Here is a 16,210-nt window from a genome sequence, read left to right on the forward strand (position 1 = left end):
TGAAATGAAGGTAAAACTGCTTACTATACTGCAAGATATGTAAATGTATGATGTAAGAAAGATCTTAACTTTAATCCCTATCTAGCAAAGAAGAACAAATTATGGTACTAATAAAACTAGTTAGTGGTAGTGCTCAAGATATTTTTATAACACAACCTTGAGCACTAATTGCTACTTTAAGCAACATGCCCAATTTTCAAGCTAAATTGAATCAAATGCATGTAGTCATTTACTCCACTAGAAGTGTGTTCACTGAAATGCAGATGTTTCCTGAAGTATTACGGGCACAATATGCCAGCACAGGATACACAAGCAAACTTTATGTGATTCTCATAGTCCTGTGACATGACCAAACTTACAGAGAGCAGGCAAAACACATTGGTATAGCCTGACCACACAACCAGATGATAGGCAGAGGGGGGAGTGGTTTGCTGGGCAAACCTTTTGTCTTGCCACAGCCAGGGGGCCATAGGCTGAGCACCTCTGTCCAAACACAGGACTACTGACAGGATTGGCACACTAAGTACAGCTGAGTGCTGGGTATCTAAAGCTGCATCTAGACAAAAATGAAATACACTAAAAAAATTGGAAAAAGCAAAGATCTAGTATAAACAATGCTGCAGTTTTCTACTGCTTGATGTCCAGCATTTTCTTTAGTCAGGTCTGTGGCCTGATTAGCTGGAGACCTGACTAACTGGCTGGCTTAAGACCGACTGACAGGCTGGCCACAGCTATTGCATTACAGAACAAACTGGTTTGGCTTTTTATGATTTATACATTGTCAGAAAACACAGGTCATTTCTTTCAGATGCCTTAGCAATTTCCATCCACATCTTTTGCAGTGTACAATTTGATGCTGTTGCATGTAAGCAGCTCAGGACAACAAACCTTGAGTTTTCCGGGGAACAGCAGGCAGTACAGAAAGCTGCGGTTTGTGCCATCAGCACAGTACCTCACCACCAACACGAGGTTTTCTGCTGCTCAAGCAGATTGCCCTGGTACCTGTCCCAGATTTGTAACTGAGATTAGAAGAAAACCACAGAGGTGAATTTTCTGTGAACACTTCATTGTTGAGGAATTCTCTGTTCATTTTAAACATTAGTCAAAATAACCCTTGTATATTTAAATCTGTTCAGGACAGACAAGTTTATTTCTTCTTCCAGAGGTATGTGGAAGAATATGTCTAAAAATATATACGGGTTGAAAATATGGTTACCTTACATTCTGATCCAGCTCTAGTCTCCCTCATTGTTTTATGAAATTGATATCCTTTCTCTTGCATGTTATATAAGATTTTTTAAACCAAAATCATATATGCTTTATCCAAAGAAGTAAAGGTTTGATTCTGAAGAACATGCTAGTTATTTCATTGTTTTATCTATGCCTCCTCACCAACATGAACCAACAGTGAGCATCTTGTCTCTGATAATCTCAGGACCATCCTCAAACACTAATTAATCTTCACAGTATTCAGTTTAACCAAAGCAAGTTTCTACAAGAACAGTGAATAACAGGAAACCCAGGAGAAGTAAAGAACTGTGACTTCCAGCCCAGGGTTTGTATTTCCAGAGTACGTTCCCCCTACATACAATGTTTAAAAATTTTATGGTATATTTTCTATCACTCAGGACCTGCTGCTGAAGCCGCTCCATACATACACAGTCCAGTTAAAATCCTTCTAAGGCCAATGAAGATTCCCAATGAATTCCATGGCAAAAATTCAGGTATAAAGATTTCACTGAAAGCATATGGAATAAAATCATGGAACATTTTCTCTGACCTCACTATGCCTACCAGTCTTCCCAGTTATCAAGACCCTAAGGCTAGAGAGGCAGTGGTGTCAAAACCAGGTTTTAAAACTTAAGACAAAAAATGTCTTTTAAAAAGTCTTAATTTAAGATGAAACAAGATTACAGAAATTCATGGAAGTTCCAGGCTTTTCCATTTTTGAAATCTAGGCATTAACTAATTTAATCAAGTCTCAAAGGCTTCTCAACTGAATATCTGCTCCTCTGAATCTCAGCACTTCCATATATTACCGCAGTTAGCACAAACCCAGTTACTTCTGTGGTAATTCAAAATATTATTTATATTTGTATCTCCACTCTTAATGAGACAAATACCCAATCATACAAATACCCACAAATGCATTTTTTGTCTTTGTCACACACTGTGACCTGCTATCCAGGCAGCTCAATTAACCACTCCTACATTAAGCCAAGTCAGGCTGGAATAAGTAAGACAAAGTCAAATAATAATAGATAATGCTGGTTTAGTAAAGTACTGACCTTTACAGCTTGTTGTAGGGTGAAGGAATAAAGAAAAAGGATAAAAGTACAAAATCATAGTAAGAGCACACAAAATACTCTCAAGTGAATACACAAAATCTAGCACAGACTCGGAGGTTTATTTTCCACCCACTACATTCATCCTTTGAATACATTAATCACTAATTCAATTATTTTGAAAGAGGGGGAAACATAAGCACATTCTTCGTAAAGGACACACCAAAAAAATTATGGATATTCAAATGAGCACGAATATCTGAATATTCAACAATTTTATCTGCTGTACAAAATCACTAGCAATTTAAAAATTAATTGCTCTTCTAGGATTTGATCTTGAGAGCTACTGAATGCTTCCAATGACATACTGAGCATCTTTGACACAGTTTGACCTTACAGCACACAGTGCCTGTAGAAACTGTCAAGTAAACTACTCACCAAAACAACTGTATAATGTTCTCTGAATATTTCTCTATTTAAATTCTGTATATGGTGCACAGTGAGATCCCACAGTCTACTAGTTAATATTAAAAACAGTAACATCTTTTGTGTACAACATCTTTTGTTTCCTCAATATCAACAGATTTTGAATTTATTTAGTATACAATGCATTGTTATGATTACTATTCACTACTGTGAAATCTTATTCATTATATCATATTCAATCATTATAAGATTGAGAAGTTAGGCTAGAAACATGAAAATTTGAAAAGATCTCTCGTCTGAGAGAAAGGTAAAGAAAAAATATTCTCAATATTTGTTCTAGAGAGGATGGTCTATTATCAAATCAGTAAGCTCATTTAGATCTATTCTTAAATTTGCTCACTTCTACTTTTATTAGGGTTCAATTTGCAAGCACTTGAAGACAAAAAAATTTATGTCCTTTGCCCATTTTCAGTACAGTCTAGTCTGTGAAGCCTCAGACTGAAAACAGTGGACTTCTGTTTAGGCAACATCCTTTACTAAACATAAACGTGGTAAATCTAACTCAACTCTTCTCAGTTGTGCAATTCCAGAGATTCACTGGCACTATTTATAGGGAGTTATTCTCAACAGTAAATAACTGTTATGTTTTATATCAAGCTTTAGCAAGACTGCGACCTTAACTTTGATCTAATTGATTGTTCTGTTTCTAGATGAGTTCCATTTTTAGGGCTATTTTAGGGTATGTTTTGGATCCCACTGCCAGTAAGTCTTGTATCTGTGCTGCATTTGTGCTATGCCACAAAATGTTAGGATATGAAGAGAAAAAACACTGAACTGTAAAATGCTCAAGTGAAAAACTAAAAAAGTAATCCATCACTCTACCTCCCAAACTCAGTTAAGCTACATTTAATTTAGTTTACTGATGTTCCACATCTGCAACCCTGTAAAGTTCATGATTGTTACACTGCACAGCTGTGGTTTAAAGCTTCTCTTTGCACACAAACACTGGCAGCAAAGCAAAAACTATTTTTATGTTTTTAACACAAAGGCCAGTTAGAAGCATGAAAGCCTCCATGTCCCGAGTAAAATATATAGCTTCCATTAACTTGGCCCAAAGTCTTACAAAATATAAATTCTGATTCATCTTTAAGTAGAGATATTAAAATTGCAATGGCTTTGTTTCCAATTAATTTGTCTTACAGTGCCTTGTCTCTTCTCTAAGAGGTAAAAACACTAGGAAAAAAGTACCATTCTAAAAAGATTTTTTTGTAGGATCAATTAGTAAAATTAAGAGGTATTTGAGTCTTTTGCTCTATTGTGATGTGTGGAATTAAGAGAAAAAAATCCACTAAGCCAAATGATTTACCTCAGTGCATAAGAACGATACATACTAAACTAAGAGATCTGCCACTTCCTGTTAGAGGAAGGATCTATGCTCAAAAGGAGTGCACAGTGACAAAACATGACAGCTCAAACCATGGTTCCACTAAAAACAGTGGCAAAGCACCATTCTGACTGGTCAAGATTTCACTCTATGCCCAGTAGTATCTGTTCATGGGACTGAATTGCAAGAAAATTCATTTCCTTCGGTTTCTGACTCATCATGAGGAATCACCTGCTGTCACAGTTACAGACAAGTTAATACTGAGATAGTACCCTTGTCACCAAGAAATGGTGAAAAGCAGTTCTTTAAAGTGATTTTGCAAAAGGTCCAAGTTCTTGTGTTCTTTAGTGTGCGTATAGCAAGCCTGGAACGTTTTTTTTACATTCTCTCTCAGCACATGGTCTGTTAATTGTTTTGGTTTGGTTTTTAGATGAGACATACACTGTTTATAATTACTTTTCATCTGAGGACTGTAAGCAGGGCTGGAGGCTCAAAGGCACAAAGAACAAAGATTAAAAATCAATACTGAGGAGGTGGAATGACCTTTAGACAGGCTAATTATAATTAATTTGTTTCTGTGAAAAAAAATCTATTTTGGACAAAAAAATTACCTTGTTAAAATATCACTAACCTAACCCTTCAGTGATGGTTCTGAAAACTTTCATCCCAGTTCTCTTTGACAGATTATGCTTGAATATCTAGGCACCACAAACAAGGAGGCTTCATTACCCATGATGTATTGATACTCTATTACTCTGAATGTGTGAGCAAATCTCAAAGCTACCAAAATTATTAGGTGTGATGTTGCTACAGTGGTAGTGGTACTCAGCTCTGTATTTCTTCTATGCAGCCAAACCCAACCCCTATTGGTCCTCAGAGCAAGAACAGGGATGTTTTCCAGCATCTCTACTCTTTTGGTGAGAAGGCTGGACGATTTCCCCTCCCCTCCCTGCAGAAGGCAACTCTCTCCCTTCTCTCCAGCAAGGACCTAAGGCAGAGCAGAGCAACCCTGACAACATTTCTGAAGGTCTGTGAGTCATAGCAAGGGCAAAAGCCTGCAGAGATTGTGTGTCAAGAGCAGAGAATCTTATTCTGCTGCAGTTTTCTGAGAAGATGAAGACCCTGCAGTCTCAAAATGCCCCAGTAGTGCTTTGCCCACGGAGTCCTAAAGTACCACCCCTTACAGGTGATGCTGCAAAAATCCTTGAATATCAGGACAGTGAGTCAGCTCCTCACTGATACTACTGAATGTACCTTCACTGTCCTTAATTTTTCCAATTAAAGTTCTCTTCTCTTTCAAGGACACTCTATTTTCTAGATCATGTGATTCCTTTTCTCTCTGACGCTTTAGCAGCAATAGTGATAAACTAAAACCAGAAACAATCAGGAATTCTATCCTGATTCTATCAGGATATTCCCATTCTATCTGAATGGGAACATGCATATTCAACTAGAGTAGTGGCAGCACAAGAAGCTGTGTAAGAAAAAAAGTGATAGATACAGAAGCAATTGGGAGAACTGTTCGGTTAAACCAGAATATGTTCATTCAGTTTTGAGGTTAAAGGTCCCTAGAACATGCCGATTTCAAAACATGCCAAATGTGACTAAGTTTTCACTGAAAGATGATAAAATAAGCTGTACACACTACAGAATTAGTGCCATGATGTTCAGGTTCCAGTGTCTCATCAGTAATTGCATACTCTCTTAACCATAAATTATTATTACAAATATATATTTAATGTCCTGCTGTTAATGTCTGGTCCTTTAAACTGCATAGTCCGCTACTGTGAAATGGAAGCATTTGTTAAGAGGGGATAAGTATATTTGATAAATTACAAGGATTAACACTATCCTAAATTAGTAGAAGAATTTAGCTTTCTTAATATTTATTTTCTTGATGCTGCTCAGTTTTTGACAGTAGAAGACATGATAGTTATATAAATATACTTCAAACAGAGGATCATCTCAGAGTGGGAAAAGCATCTTTTTGTTCTTTTTGGTATTTAAGAACTACATTTTCAGACACTGTCAGCCCAATGTTACCAGCTTCACTCGCTTCTGGGATACCACCACCTAGTGGCTGCCGCACGTATCGGAGAACGCTGCTTGGTAAAACCCACCCACGCTGCACATTCCAGAGATAGCTGTAAGCAGATGTGAGAATGTGCTGTCACTCACCTTCAAACAAAACACCAGACATATTGGCAGAAGGCTCATTTCAAGTGAGGGTTACCTGGAAAGATGCAATATGGCTTCCATGTAAATTATTAACTTTTGCATCAGTCAGTGATTGACAAAAACTTGGAGAAAATTGTACCAAGATTATGAATCTTAATCTGTACTTTTTCTGATTTGCTTTAGGAATGAAGCCCATGTTGAATGCAGGGAAGAGTGCTGAGGCAAGGACAGAGTAGGATGGGACATATACACAGTCGCTATTCTTTTGTTTACAAAAGCCTCTTTGTGGAAAGTTAAGAGAATAGCATTATCTTTCTTTCCTGAGCAGAGATGAAGCAGCACTGCCAGCAATACCTTCTGTTCTCAGCCAAACCTTTCATTTATCTTGCAAGCTGCCAAAACTAAACCTGGCAACAATCTGATTTTAGAACACAGAGACCCCAACACAGGATGTGAGTGCCAATTATATCAGACAGTTGGAAAAAAAGCAAAATTACAAAGGCTTTTAAAAAAAAATGACATAAGGGCTTTAAGCTATTCTTATAACACCATGCACAGGAGCATATGCACAATAATTTTGTTAATGGGATGTCCTATACCAGCTTGACAAATGCAGACAACATTCAACTTGCTGTGTGCTCTTCACAGGAAGGTAAATGGTCTATAACAGGAGAGAGCAAGCACACAATTCATGTAAATAAGAAACAAGGAAGGAATGTAAGAGACCTTAAAAAATAGTGGAAATACACCAACATCATAACTATACACTACTGCAATTAAAAGTATCTTCTTACTGAACATTTTATGCATCTTGGGCAAAATACTGAAGTTGAGTGCTGCTGCTACTGAAAATACTCCTAAAAGGCCAGAGGAAGATGAGTTGCATGAAGACATCAGTGCTCTGATTTAAAATTAGTAATAAAAAAAAAAAGTATAATACTTACAATAATTGGGAATGATAGCTGGGACAAAGCACCTAATCTGTTTTGTTCTGACAATAGCTCCAAGGTCTAAAATGGCTCTAAAGAGGGGTGTGGAGGTACATTTGACTAGATGTGAGCTTTCTTTTTAGCTTTGCTGATCAGAATCTCTTTTATCAGTTTAACACAGACTCAACCATCAGAAGTAGACACAAAGGTTCTTTGTTCCCCACTTGGGCACAAATCAGTCCTTCTCCATCTTGAACTATATCCCCCTCCATCTAAACTTGTCACAGATGAAAGGAAAAGCAAATTTCTCATTGGATCCTCACCTCTCAAGGAACTCCAAAAGTATAACTTGAAGAGGGGTAGTCCACAGCCTTCCAATTACAGGAAAAGAACACAGATACTGTAACAGGAATCTATCCTCTAGTATATTAATTAATATTTTGTTATTAATTTTACATATACAAAGAAATCTCCAACATAAATTTTTCTCCAGATGTTCTTTTTCTCAAGAGAAGTTAAATGCATCACCAGAGCCTACAACTGGGTTACAAACAGTTCAGAAATCCTACTGCACAGGCACAGAATTACATCTACAGCCCATGTACAATAAGCCTATACAGCACTATCTAATGCATGTACCATGAACTTCTACCTAGGAATACAACCTTATTTGTATATCTCAGATCACAATAATTTTGCAGTCTAATACAGTCCACTGTATCTAGATTATTCTTTAGTATTACATCTTTTTCTTACCCATTATGAAAAAGATACCTTAAGAGTGTAGAAAGCATTGACAGGAGTGTTCATTTGTTGGTTTGTTTGCACTGACACTTCAGAACTATCATTTGTATATGTTACTGTCATCCTGGCATCCATCTATGGAGTGATCACACTTCACCTACCTGTTTCATTCAGCTATAGATCTGGTACTTTCATGTAAGTCAAAGTCAACAAGCTTTAAATCAACGGAATCAATTCTAGCATATTAGTATGTGGTTTTTATAATTTGTAAGAAACTATGTGTTGCATCAGTGCTTCTAAACAGATGGATACTACTGCCAAAACACCTTGACCTACATCACATGATTTACAAACTGTAAGACATGGTACACAAGAATCTATCAACTGAGTACGGATCTTAGTAAAGGATTAAGAACCAGAAACTCCTGTATTTTCATCCTGCTCTGAGAATGAGCTCTTGCCCTACATGTCAGACAAACTCTCTTCTCTGGAGTCAGGAAACAATCTTGCTGCATACGTGTTTTAGAAAAATTCATTTCACATATTAAAAAACCCCATATACCATAATGTTTTAGATATCTATGTGACTTTAGGAGCAGAATTGAAAAAGAATAAATTTAAAAAATTGTCCAGAAACAATTAAGAGCTTTAGAGTAGCAGGTAGCTGAAGTGGTTACAACGTTAGCAAAGCTGTGCAGAAAATACCTGTCTTTGTTAATGGGCTAGAGAACAGCTGCTGAAGAAGTTTGTTCTCTGAAGTTCGCAACACCACCACTATGTCGGCAGGAAGCGTGTCTCTGTTCTTCTCAAGGAATGCACTGGCATCATATAATACCTAGTGTGGGAAACAGAATCAGAAGATTTGCCAAAAAGGGTTACCCAGAAACTACTATGTTCTTTAAAATGTGAATAGTCAGGATGACCAAGCAGACCAGTTATCTTGTATCCAACAGGCCAATGAATTACCTGCAAAGGACTTAAAGATGTACTGCAGCAGTGTCTTCAGAACATAAACTGGCTGTACACAGTACCTGTATTCATAGGATGTCATTGCACATCCAACTGGATTAAATGGCTTAAATCCTGCTGTACTATGCTTTGTCATGACAAACTATTTTATGCACATTGCAATACAATACAGATACTTAGGTTGATCATTTCTGTGTGAGGTAAGAAACGGTTCTCAGATGGTTATTATCTATTTGTTGTCTGCATCAAATCTGTAATCTCTAAGTAGACCTGCTGGAGGAACAGGACATCTAGGTACATTAAAACAGGCTGGACATCTAGGTACATTAAAACAGGCTTCTTGGTGCAATGAAAATCATATTAGGAAAACAAAACATTATTTCAATTTCTTCAACTGTTTTGATTAGAAATTAATGCCTGGCTATTTGTATTCATATAATCAATATGAATACATATATAATACATATAATATGATCAATAGAATCAGTTAATTTTGCCTTTTTTTTTTTTTTTAATTGCAGTAGTTTCTTAGACCTGTTTTATTATCACTAGCAATATTTCTCTCTAGCCCAATTCCCCTGGAGTCCATTAGTTTACACAGAAACTGAATGTTGTCCTGCAATAGGGAACTGACCAGTAGTGTTTTTATTACCTGGCCATTTGGGTACAAAGAACTAACTAATTTTGACAGTTATTCTTACCAACACAGAAAACTGGACAGAATTTACTAGAATATATCTTAAAATTTTGCAGTCTTACAATGAGCTAAAGATGAGATTTCATTGACTACTACATAAAACATGGTCATTTCAATTTTGGACCTGAATTCACAATCAAAGCTCATGCTATGGTGAAAACTGGACCATTATTCCCCATATAAAATAACATGTGCATGTGAACAAAAAAAGTTAGGTGTTACAGAGTACAAGGAAACATCTGTACTAGCAAGCCCCAGTCTTTCCAATGCTCTCTATAGGATTTTAAGTTCTTTCACAGATACTGGGTTACACTGCTTTTTATCCATATACTTAGATACATCTCGTACAGAACTACTGTGGCATCCAGGTGATGGTAACAAGCACGTAGCCTGTTCTGGTTCCAGAGAGTTGCTCCTTTGAAGAGACTGTAATAACGGTGTTTCTGGTGCCAGATTTCTTGCAGGAAAAAGATGGTTACTGTCTACACAAGTTGTGCAAGAGCCCTAAGGATAGGTTCTAAAATGGACCACTACACATGAAAATGTTAAGATTCTATGTTTGAATAAACTTTATCATATTTTCTATTAAAATGAGGAAAAAACCCCATAAAGCAGAAACTCTGGATAAAAAGAAATAACGACCATACCACTGCTATTTGAACTAAATAAAAATCACGTGACCTTACCTTTCCAGCATAGTGCTGAATACCAAATGACAGTTCTACTCCTTTTGGTCTCCAAAAGTATTTGCATCGTAAGTTATCTTCAAATTTATCTAGAGATTGAGAAGAGACATTGATTTACGTGACAGAGTGATTAACTATAATCTTCATCCTAATTAGTTTTCTAAGTTGCTTCTCAAGAAGTCAGAGCTGCTTTAAACATATATTATCAGATTGCTCAGAAATACTTGTGTACCAGCTTCTCTACACTTTTTCCAAGCTGTCCATTTCTGAATGGAAAAGTTCATTCTAAACTAGCTCAGTAAGACTGTCATTCAAACATCACTGTGGACGGTTTTGTGTATGGAAAACCATTAAATAAGAAAGGTTAATGACAAGATGTGACAATTTCTCATATTTTCCTATGAATTTGCTTATGCATATACAGGGTTTGGGGTGAATTTATTTTAATTATGTACATTCAAAACTGGGAATATATCATGCTTGCTTAAATGTATTTTCCCTATCTTCTCTTCTGCATTCAATTAGCTTTGTTCATCATGTTTTAAGGATATGTTAATGTCTTCAGTCTGGTACTGTGTCTCATTTACCTTTGGACTTCTACAGAAAAAGAAGAGGATTCTATACTAAACCTCTTCTAAAGAGACTTTCTGTTTCCTGTGCCTACCTCTAAAGAACTGACAAAAGAGGAAACATCAGCTTCTGAGAAAAATGTCTATTATGCCCTGTGATACTTCATTACAAAATACTCTTCAGTATTTTGTAATGAAGTTAGTCTTGTCTGTCTAACAATGAAAGCCCAGGCAGCAACTTGTGTGGGGTTTTTCTTCCTATTAACGCTGAATCAAGTTTGTATTTAAAGCAAAAATAACTAAGTTTGGAATTTCAGGGGGCTGGAATGGAGCAGTGGAATTAATGATTGTCTGGCACACCTAGAGAGGGCAAAATATCTCTCTCACTTTGCTGCCTCCTTGAGAGATCCTGCTATTCTGTGTACAGATCAGCAGTAAGGTTGATCAGGACTGGACCAAGGAAGGTTCCTCTGAAAGTAGAAGTTCAATATTCAGTATTAACTGATTTATATAACCCACAGGGAAGCAGACAACTTTAGTATACAAAGGAGGAGTGGAATGAAACCACAGTACTTGTTCAATCTGTGACTTGAATCCCAGTAAGCTCAGCCTAGCAGAAGTGAAAAATCTAGTACATGTATTGTGCAATTTAATAGGCAGCTGTTATTATCCTCTGACTAACAGCTTGAGTCTCTCCTGCACATTCCACTGAAGGAAATATCACAGGGAAAAGTACATCTCTAGTAAATAAAAGCAAGACAACAGTTTTAAACATGGCATGCGCTGTATGTTTTAAGTTTGGCACCAAAATTTGTTAAAATGAACGTAAAATATGCATGAAGGCAGGGAAATATTCAGCCAGATGGCACACCAGAAATAACACACACTTCCTATTTATGATGAGATAATCTGGAATGAAGCAGTATTTTCTAATTGGATAAACATGGGCCTAGGAGCCTGGGAGCTCTAAATTTTACTTTCAACAGTAATGCTGCTCACAGGGTGGTCCTATATACAAGATTTTACTCTGTCTCAGCCACCCCTTCAGTAAATGGGGATAAATACTGCTTGATATACCTCACATACAAGGACAAGACACAGGTTATTTCCTTCTAACACCGAAAAGACAATAAGCTTTTGACACATGATATTTAAGATAAGTTTTCCAATATGAAAAGGATAGAAGACAGGTAAGCAGAGAAAAATTATGAAGCACAATGAAAAATGAACTTTAGAATGTCAACTAAAATGGCACAGCCTCAGCAGGACGATTAGGGTAGTAAAACTTGAGCAAAGATGACATTCTGCCTTCTTACAATACATTTGTCATTTCCCAGAGTTTTTGTTTGTACATACCAACTAAAGTTAGGTCTGTTGCCTGAGGAAATCGACTTTCTTCATCTAGCAAAGACAGCAGACCCATGGGTTTCTGAAGGAACATATCTAGAAGTGGACGGTTGTCCTCATACTCCACCGTAGTTGCATCGATTCCCTCACTCTGATATTCCATCTACAAAAGTCACCAGCACAGTTTTAACATTTAACCCGTAAAGGCAACATCATCATCAGGACATTTACGATACATAGCAATATTCTATAAGCCTCAGTAACGTTATTTACAAAACTTCAACTGAAAGATGTCATTATCTTGCATTTAAATCACATACCCATTTTATAGTTTATAAAGTGCTCCTGAATATGGCCTATGGTTTAGGAGGGCTGATTCAGCTAGATCGTATCAGAGTTGAATTTACCTGCTCAAGTGCAAAGATGTGTTGATTGAAATAAAACTGGATCTGTTCATTAGCGATATTTATGCACAGCTGTTCAAAAGAATTTCTTGCAAAGTTCTCAAATCCAAATATGTCTAGTATCCCAACATTCATCCCACTTTCAGCATTGCTGCACGCGAAAATACAAACAGAATTAATCATGGGCAACACCAAGGTAAAATAAAAATAAACATGGTAACTAGGATTGCATAATTGATTTACTCTGCTACAAAAATCATAGGAAAAGTGTGTTTGAACCTAAGACAACTTGTGCATTTGTTCAGCACTGTTCAGACTTTTGTTTTCCACTTGCTTCTTGCAAAATTTCCATGGAGGCAGGAGAATCATAGGTACAAAGTAAGCCACACTTAGCAGCCATATTAAAACGTGGTTTCAGGAGGCAGATCTCAAATAAAATTTGTCTGCTCCTCCAGATAGTCAAGAGGTGTCAAGCTTTAATAGTATGTTTTTGCTGTACTCATTCAGAAGGGTAATTACCAAGTCTGTTGCTGCTACAAGCTGGACTGTCAAGAGCCCACGTGCGAACTGGTATGACAGTCACCACCAGAACTGCAAGTATGGATGAGAACGAGTCTATATGACATAGTGAAGTGCCAAGAGTAGATCTCAGATCAGAGGCATTTTCACATCACCTGAGGGGTTCTCTTGTTTCTAAAATCTCTACAGCTGCTTCAAAAGATCAAACCAGCCAGATCAGTACCTGGCAAATAAATCATAAGGATGCACAATGTAATGTTTCTGTTATTATGAAAAATAAAAAATCATCACTTACATCTCAAGTAGCAGCACAATAATAATCTGATATTTGTATTTATTACTAACAAAAGCAGAAGATCTGTAAGGACTGTGAATACATACTAAAGTTTTTCAGTGTACTTATCAGACTTTTGTATGATTTTCATGTTCAATATATAGGAAGCATCTTTTTAAAGAATTATACAGCACTTCAACCACCCAATTTCCATTGACTTCAGTAGCTAAATTCTACTCAGGGCTTTGAAAATGATGGGATTAATGTCCTGGAAACAAAACTCAGTATCACAGCATGAAAGCCATTTTGAAGCCTTAGCCAAAATAAACGCAGTACCTTTTCTGCAAAATCAAAAATATACAAATGGATGAACCCATCAGATATATGCACAGTAAGTACACATGATTCAGTGATGTGTAACTTGCCATATATTTTTATCTGGCTGAAGTAGTGTATTAATACGATTTACAATCCAGCTGAAGAGCCGGCCATAAAGTGCTTTAGACATGGCATCTCGCACGTCAGCTGCCTTGTCCACGGTGTTGGTCCGGATAATAGTCTCCCCCCGTGTTACAACACAGTGGGAGGTTAGGGCCTCTTGAAGTTCTTCTGACCCAATACTTAGTAGTGCAGCAGCTAAAAGACAGTGGAAAAAAGATACACAACTGTGACTATGTGGTAGAAATCACCAGTATTGACCAACTGTTACCATGAGTTAGAGATTCTCAGAAATACAGTCAAATTGCATTTACAGAACTGACAACATTAAAACGTATTTACCATTATCTAAGGCTTCTGGGTTGGGAACCTCACTTTTATCTGTTTGGTGTTGTGAAGAAATGGCAGCAAACTCAATATTTCCAGTATTTAAGATTCCAGTCAGAATTCTGTACACTGAGTACACTTCCTGTAGAAGATGACGAGATGCACTTTTAAGGAATCCAATTAGATATATAGATCATATTTAGGCTATGAAAAAAAAGTGGGCACTGGAATGGCTATTAAAGCTCATAGCTTTCTCTGAAACCAAGTTCTACAAGTTCAAGTAAACTTATTTGCACAGAAAACAGTTCAATACAGAATTGCCTGAGTACCAACTGAGACCTCAGGCTGCTCTTGCCTTCTGAGTGTGTGGTTATTCTTTCACAGTTCGCTTCTGTCATAAAAGAGATTCTGTGGTGCAGGTGTGCATCCACAAAACCAAAGGGCAGCACTGGAGGTGGTTTTTATAAAGAAGGACAATAATGGTTTAGCACATGGATCTCTTACCTCGTCAGTAAATCCTATAATTCTAAAACAATGCTGAATCGCTTCAAATTGTCTTCCATAGGAATCTTTAGTTACAATATCATGCATTACTTTTCCAGTTTCATTATCAATATATCTAAACAGAGTGGGAGAAAGAAAACATCACACTATCAGATACATCAGTATGACCTCCAGGGACTTAAATGCAAGTACCTCAGTAATTGGAAAGAACATTTATCTCAGTGTCTTCCAATTATATAGTTTGGTGCTAATTCATATGAAGTTTTTGCTTCTGTTGCATTAACTTTTACTTATTCTTGGTTAATGACTATTAGTGTTTCCAGCATTTCACACACATGCCCTCACCCAATACAGATCAGAAAACACAACTTCAAAACATATTCTGGGTTACTGCTGAATGTGAAGCATTACAGTAAGAAATCATAAGGTGGACTGTCCTCATTGAAAGCATGTCAACATATCTACATAATAATGAGTTTTATTCTTCCTCCTTCTATTTTAATACTTCAACTTCTCAAACAAACACAAATAATGGAATGCCTCAGTGTCCATTCTCTTCTTTCCTTGGGAGGATTAAAAAAGATCCTTAAGGGATGGAGAAGGATTAAGAGAGATTTTAAGGCATCATACTGAAAGCAAGTGCTGATCAATAGCTAATTACAATGAGCAGTTAAAGCAAGTGAGTGGTAGTTACCTAGGAGGCTTTTTATCAGGAAGTCTATATTCAGAAAGTTTCTTCTGATGATAAAGGCCAGCATAAATATAATAAAATATATGGAAATTTTTCTCTCCCCTGGAAAAAAACAACAAACAATCCTTTTAAAGCACCTGTGTTTATTCTTGTGGCATCTTATACAGTGTAAAAGTAGTTCTTATAATGAGCTCACTGAAGCAGGTAGTAAATCTCCCACTTGTTTTAATGGTTTAGGATCAGCAACTGTGAAACACAGAAAAGCCAGTCAACACAACATTTCTCCAAAGAATGGAGCGGCTCTGGCTTCCACTGCAAAAGAACCTGACTACTCTTGTTGTCATAGCACTGTACAAAGGATTACTGCTTTAGCAGAAAACAGGAAAGCATTTAAAATACAGAATTTTTGAGAATTAAATCAATCCAAACATTATATATATGTCAAAGGACAAACAATTAATATACCTACACAGCCTGTTTTATGACCCTTGATTTTTCAAGTAGATATTCAGAAATCTTTGCCCCCATTACAGCTCCTGTTGGTGTAAACATCATTTCCAGATATTTTCCAAAGCGACTTGAGTTGTCATTGATGGCAGTGCAGGCATTCCCAAACGCTTCAACCAGAGGATTCACCTGGAGAATTTTCTCACGTAAAGCACGGTTATTGGCCTTGACAGAACAGATACAGATCAGAATGAGAATTAAAAGAATATAATGCTTAACCACAATTCAATTCTTGATTCAGAAGCATAGAATACCCTTGTCATGCTCGTAGGGACTTAGGTACTGCGTTAACCTTTCTACTTATACAACAGGTCTAACAAACTGAGGAGGAG

The 16,210-nt window shown here is 36.9% G+C and overlaps 1 protein-coding gene across 13 annotated transcripts in view; it reads right to left on the minus strand.

The window, feature by feature from the left end:
- Window positions 1-16,210, minus strand: part of MYO3B (myosin IIIB) — a 194,660-nt gene that overhangs the window by 82,699 nt on the left and 95,751 nt on the right. For 10 of the 13 annotated variants that reach the window (XR_007632098.1, XR_007632097.1, XM_050340309.1 and 7 more), the window contains 9 exons: window positions 15,841-16,043; window positions 15,375-15,473; window positions 14,681-14,795; window positions 14,192-14,318; window positions 13,837-14,047; window positions 12,622-12,769; window positions 12,224-12,377; window positions 10,299-10,387; window positions 8,652-8,781 (listed from right to left, as the gene is read on the minus strand). Coding sequence is in view for 11 of the 13 variants with exons in the window: in XM_050340309.1 (XP_050196266.1) it covers window positions 8,652-8,781; window positions 10,299-10,387; window positions 12,224-12,377; window positions 12,622-12,769; window positions 13,837-14,047; window positions 14,192-14,318; window positions 14,681-14,795; window positions 15,375-15,473; window positions 15,841-16,043 (1,276 nt within the window). In the remaining 2 variants the exon portion in view is untranslated. Of the gene's footprint in view, window positions 1-8,651; window positions 8,782-10,298; window positions 10,388-12,223; window positions 12,378-12,621; window positions 12,770-13,292; window positions 13,361-13,836; window positions 14,048-14,191; window positions 14,319-14,680; window positions 14,796-15,371; window positions 15,474-15,836; window positions 16,044-16,210 lie in introns of those variants that run through there. The other 3 variants (XM_050340316.1, XM_050340315.1, XM_050340317.1) reach the window with 3 other exon arrangements.

The sequence above is a fragment of the Myiozetetes cayanensis genome, unplaced genomic scaffold (genome assembly GCF_022539395.1).
Source record: "Myiozetetes cayanensis isolate MyiCay16 unplaced genomic scaffold, myiCay2020 scf9, whole genome shotgun sequence".
Taxonomy (NCBI): Eukaryota; Metazoa; Chordata; class Aves; order Passeriformes; family Tyrannidae; genus Myiozetetes; species Myiozetetes cayanensis.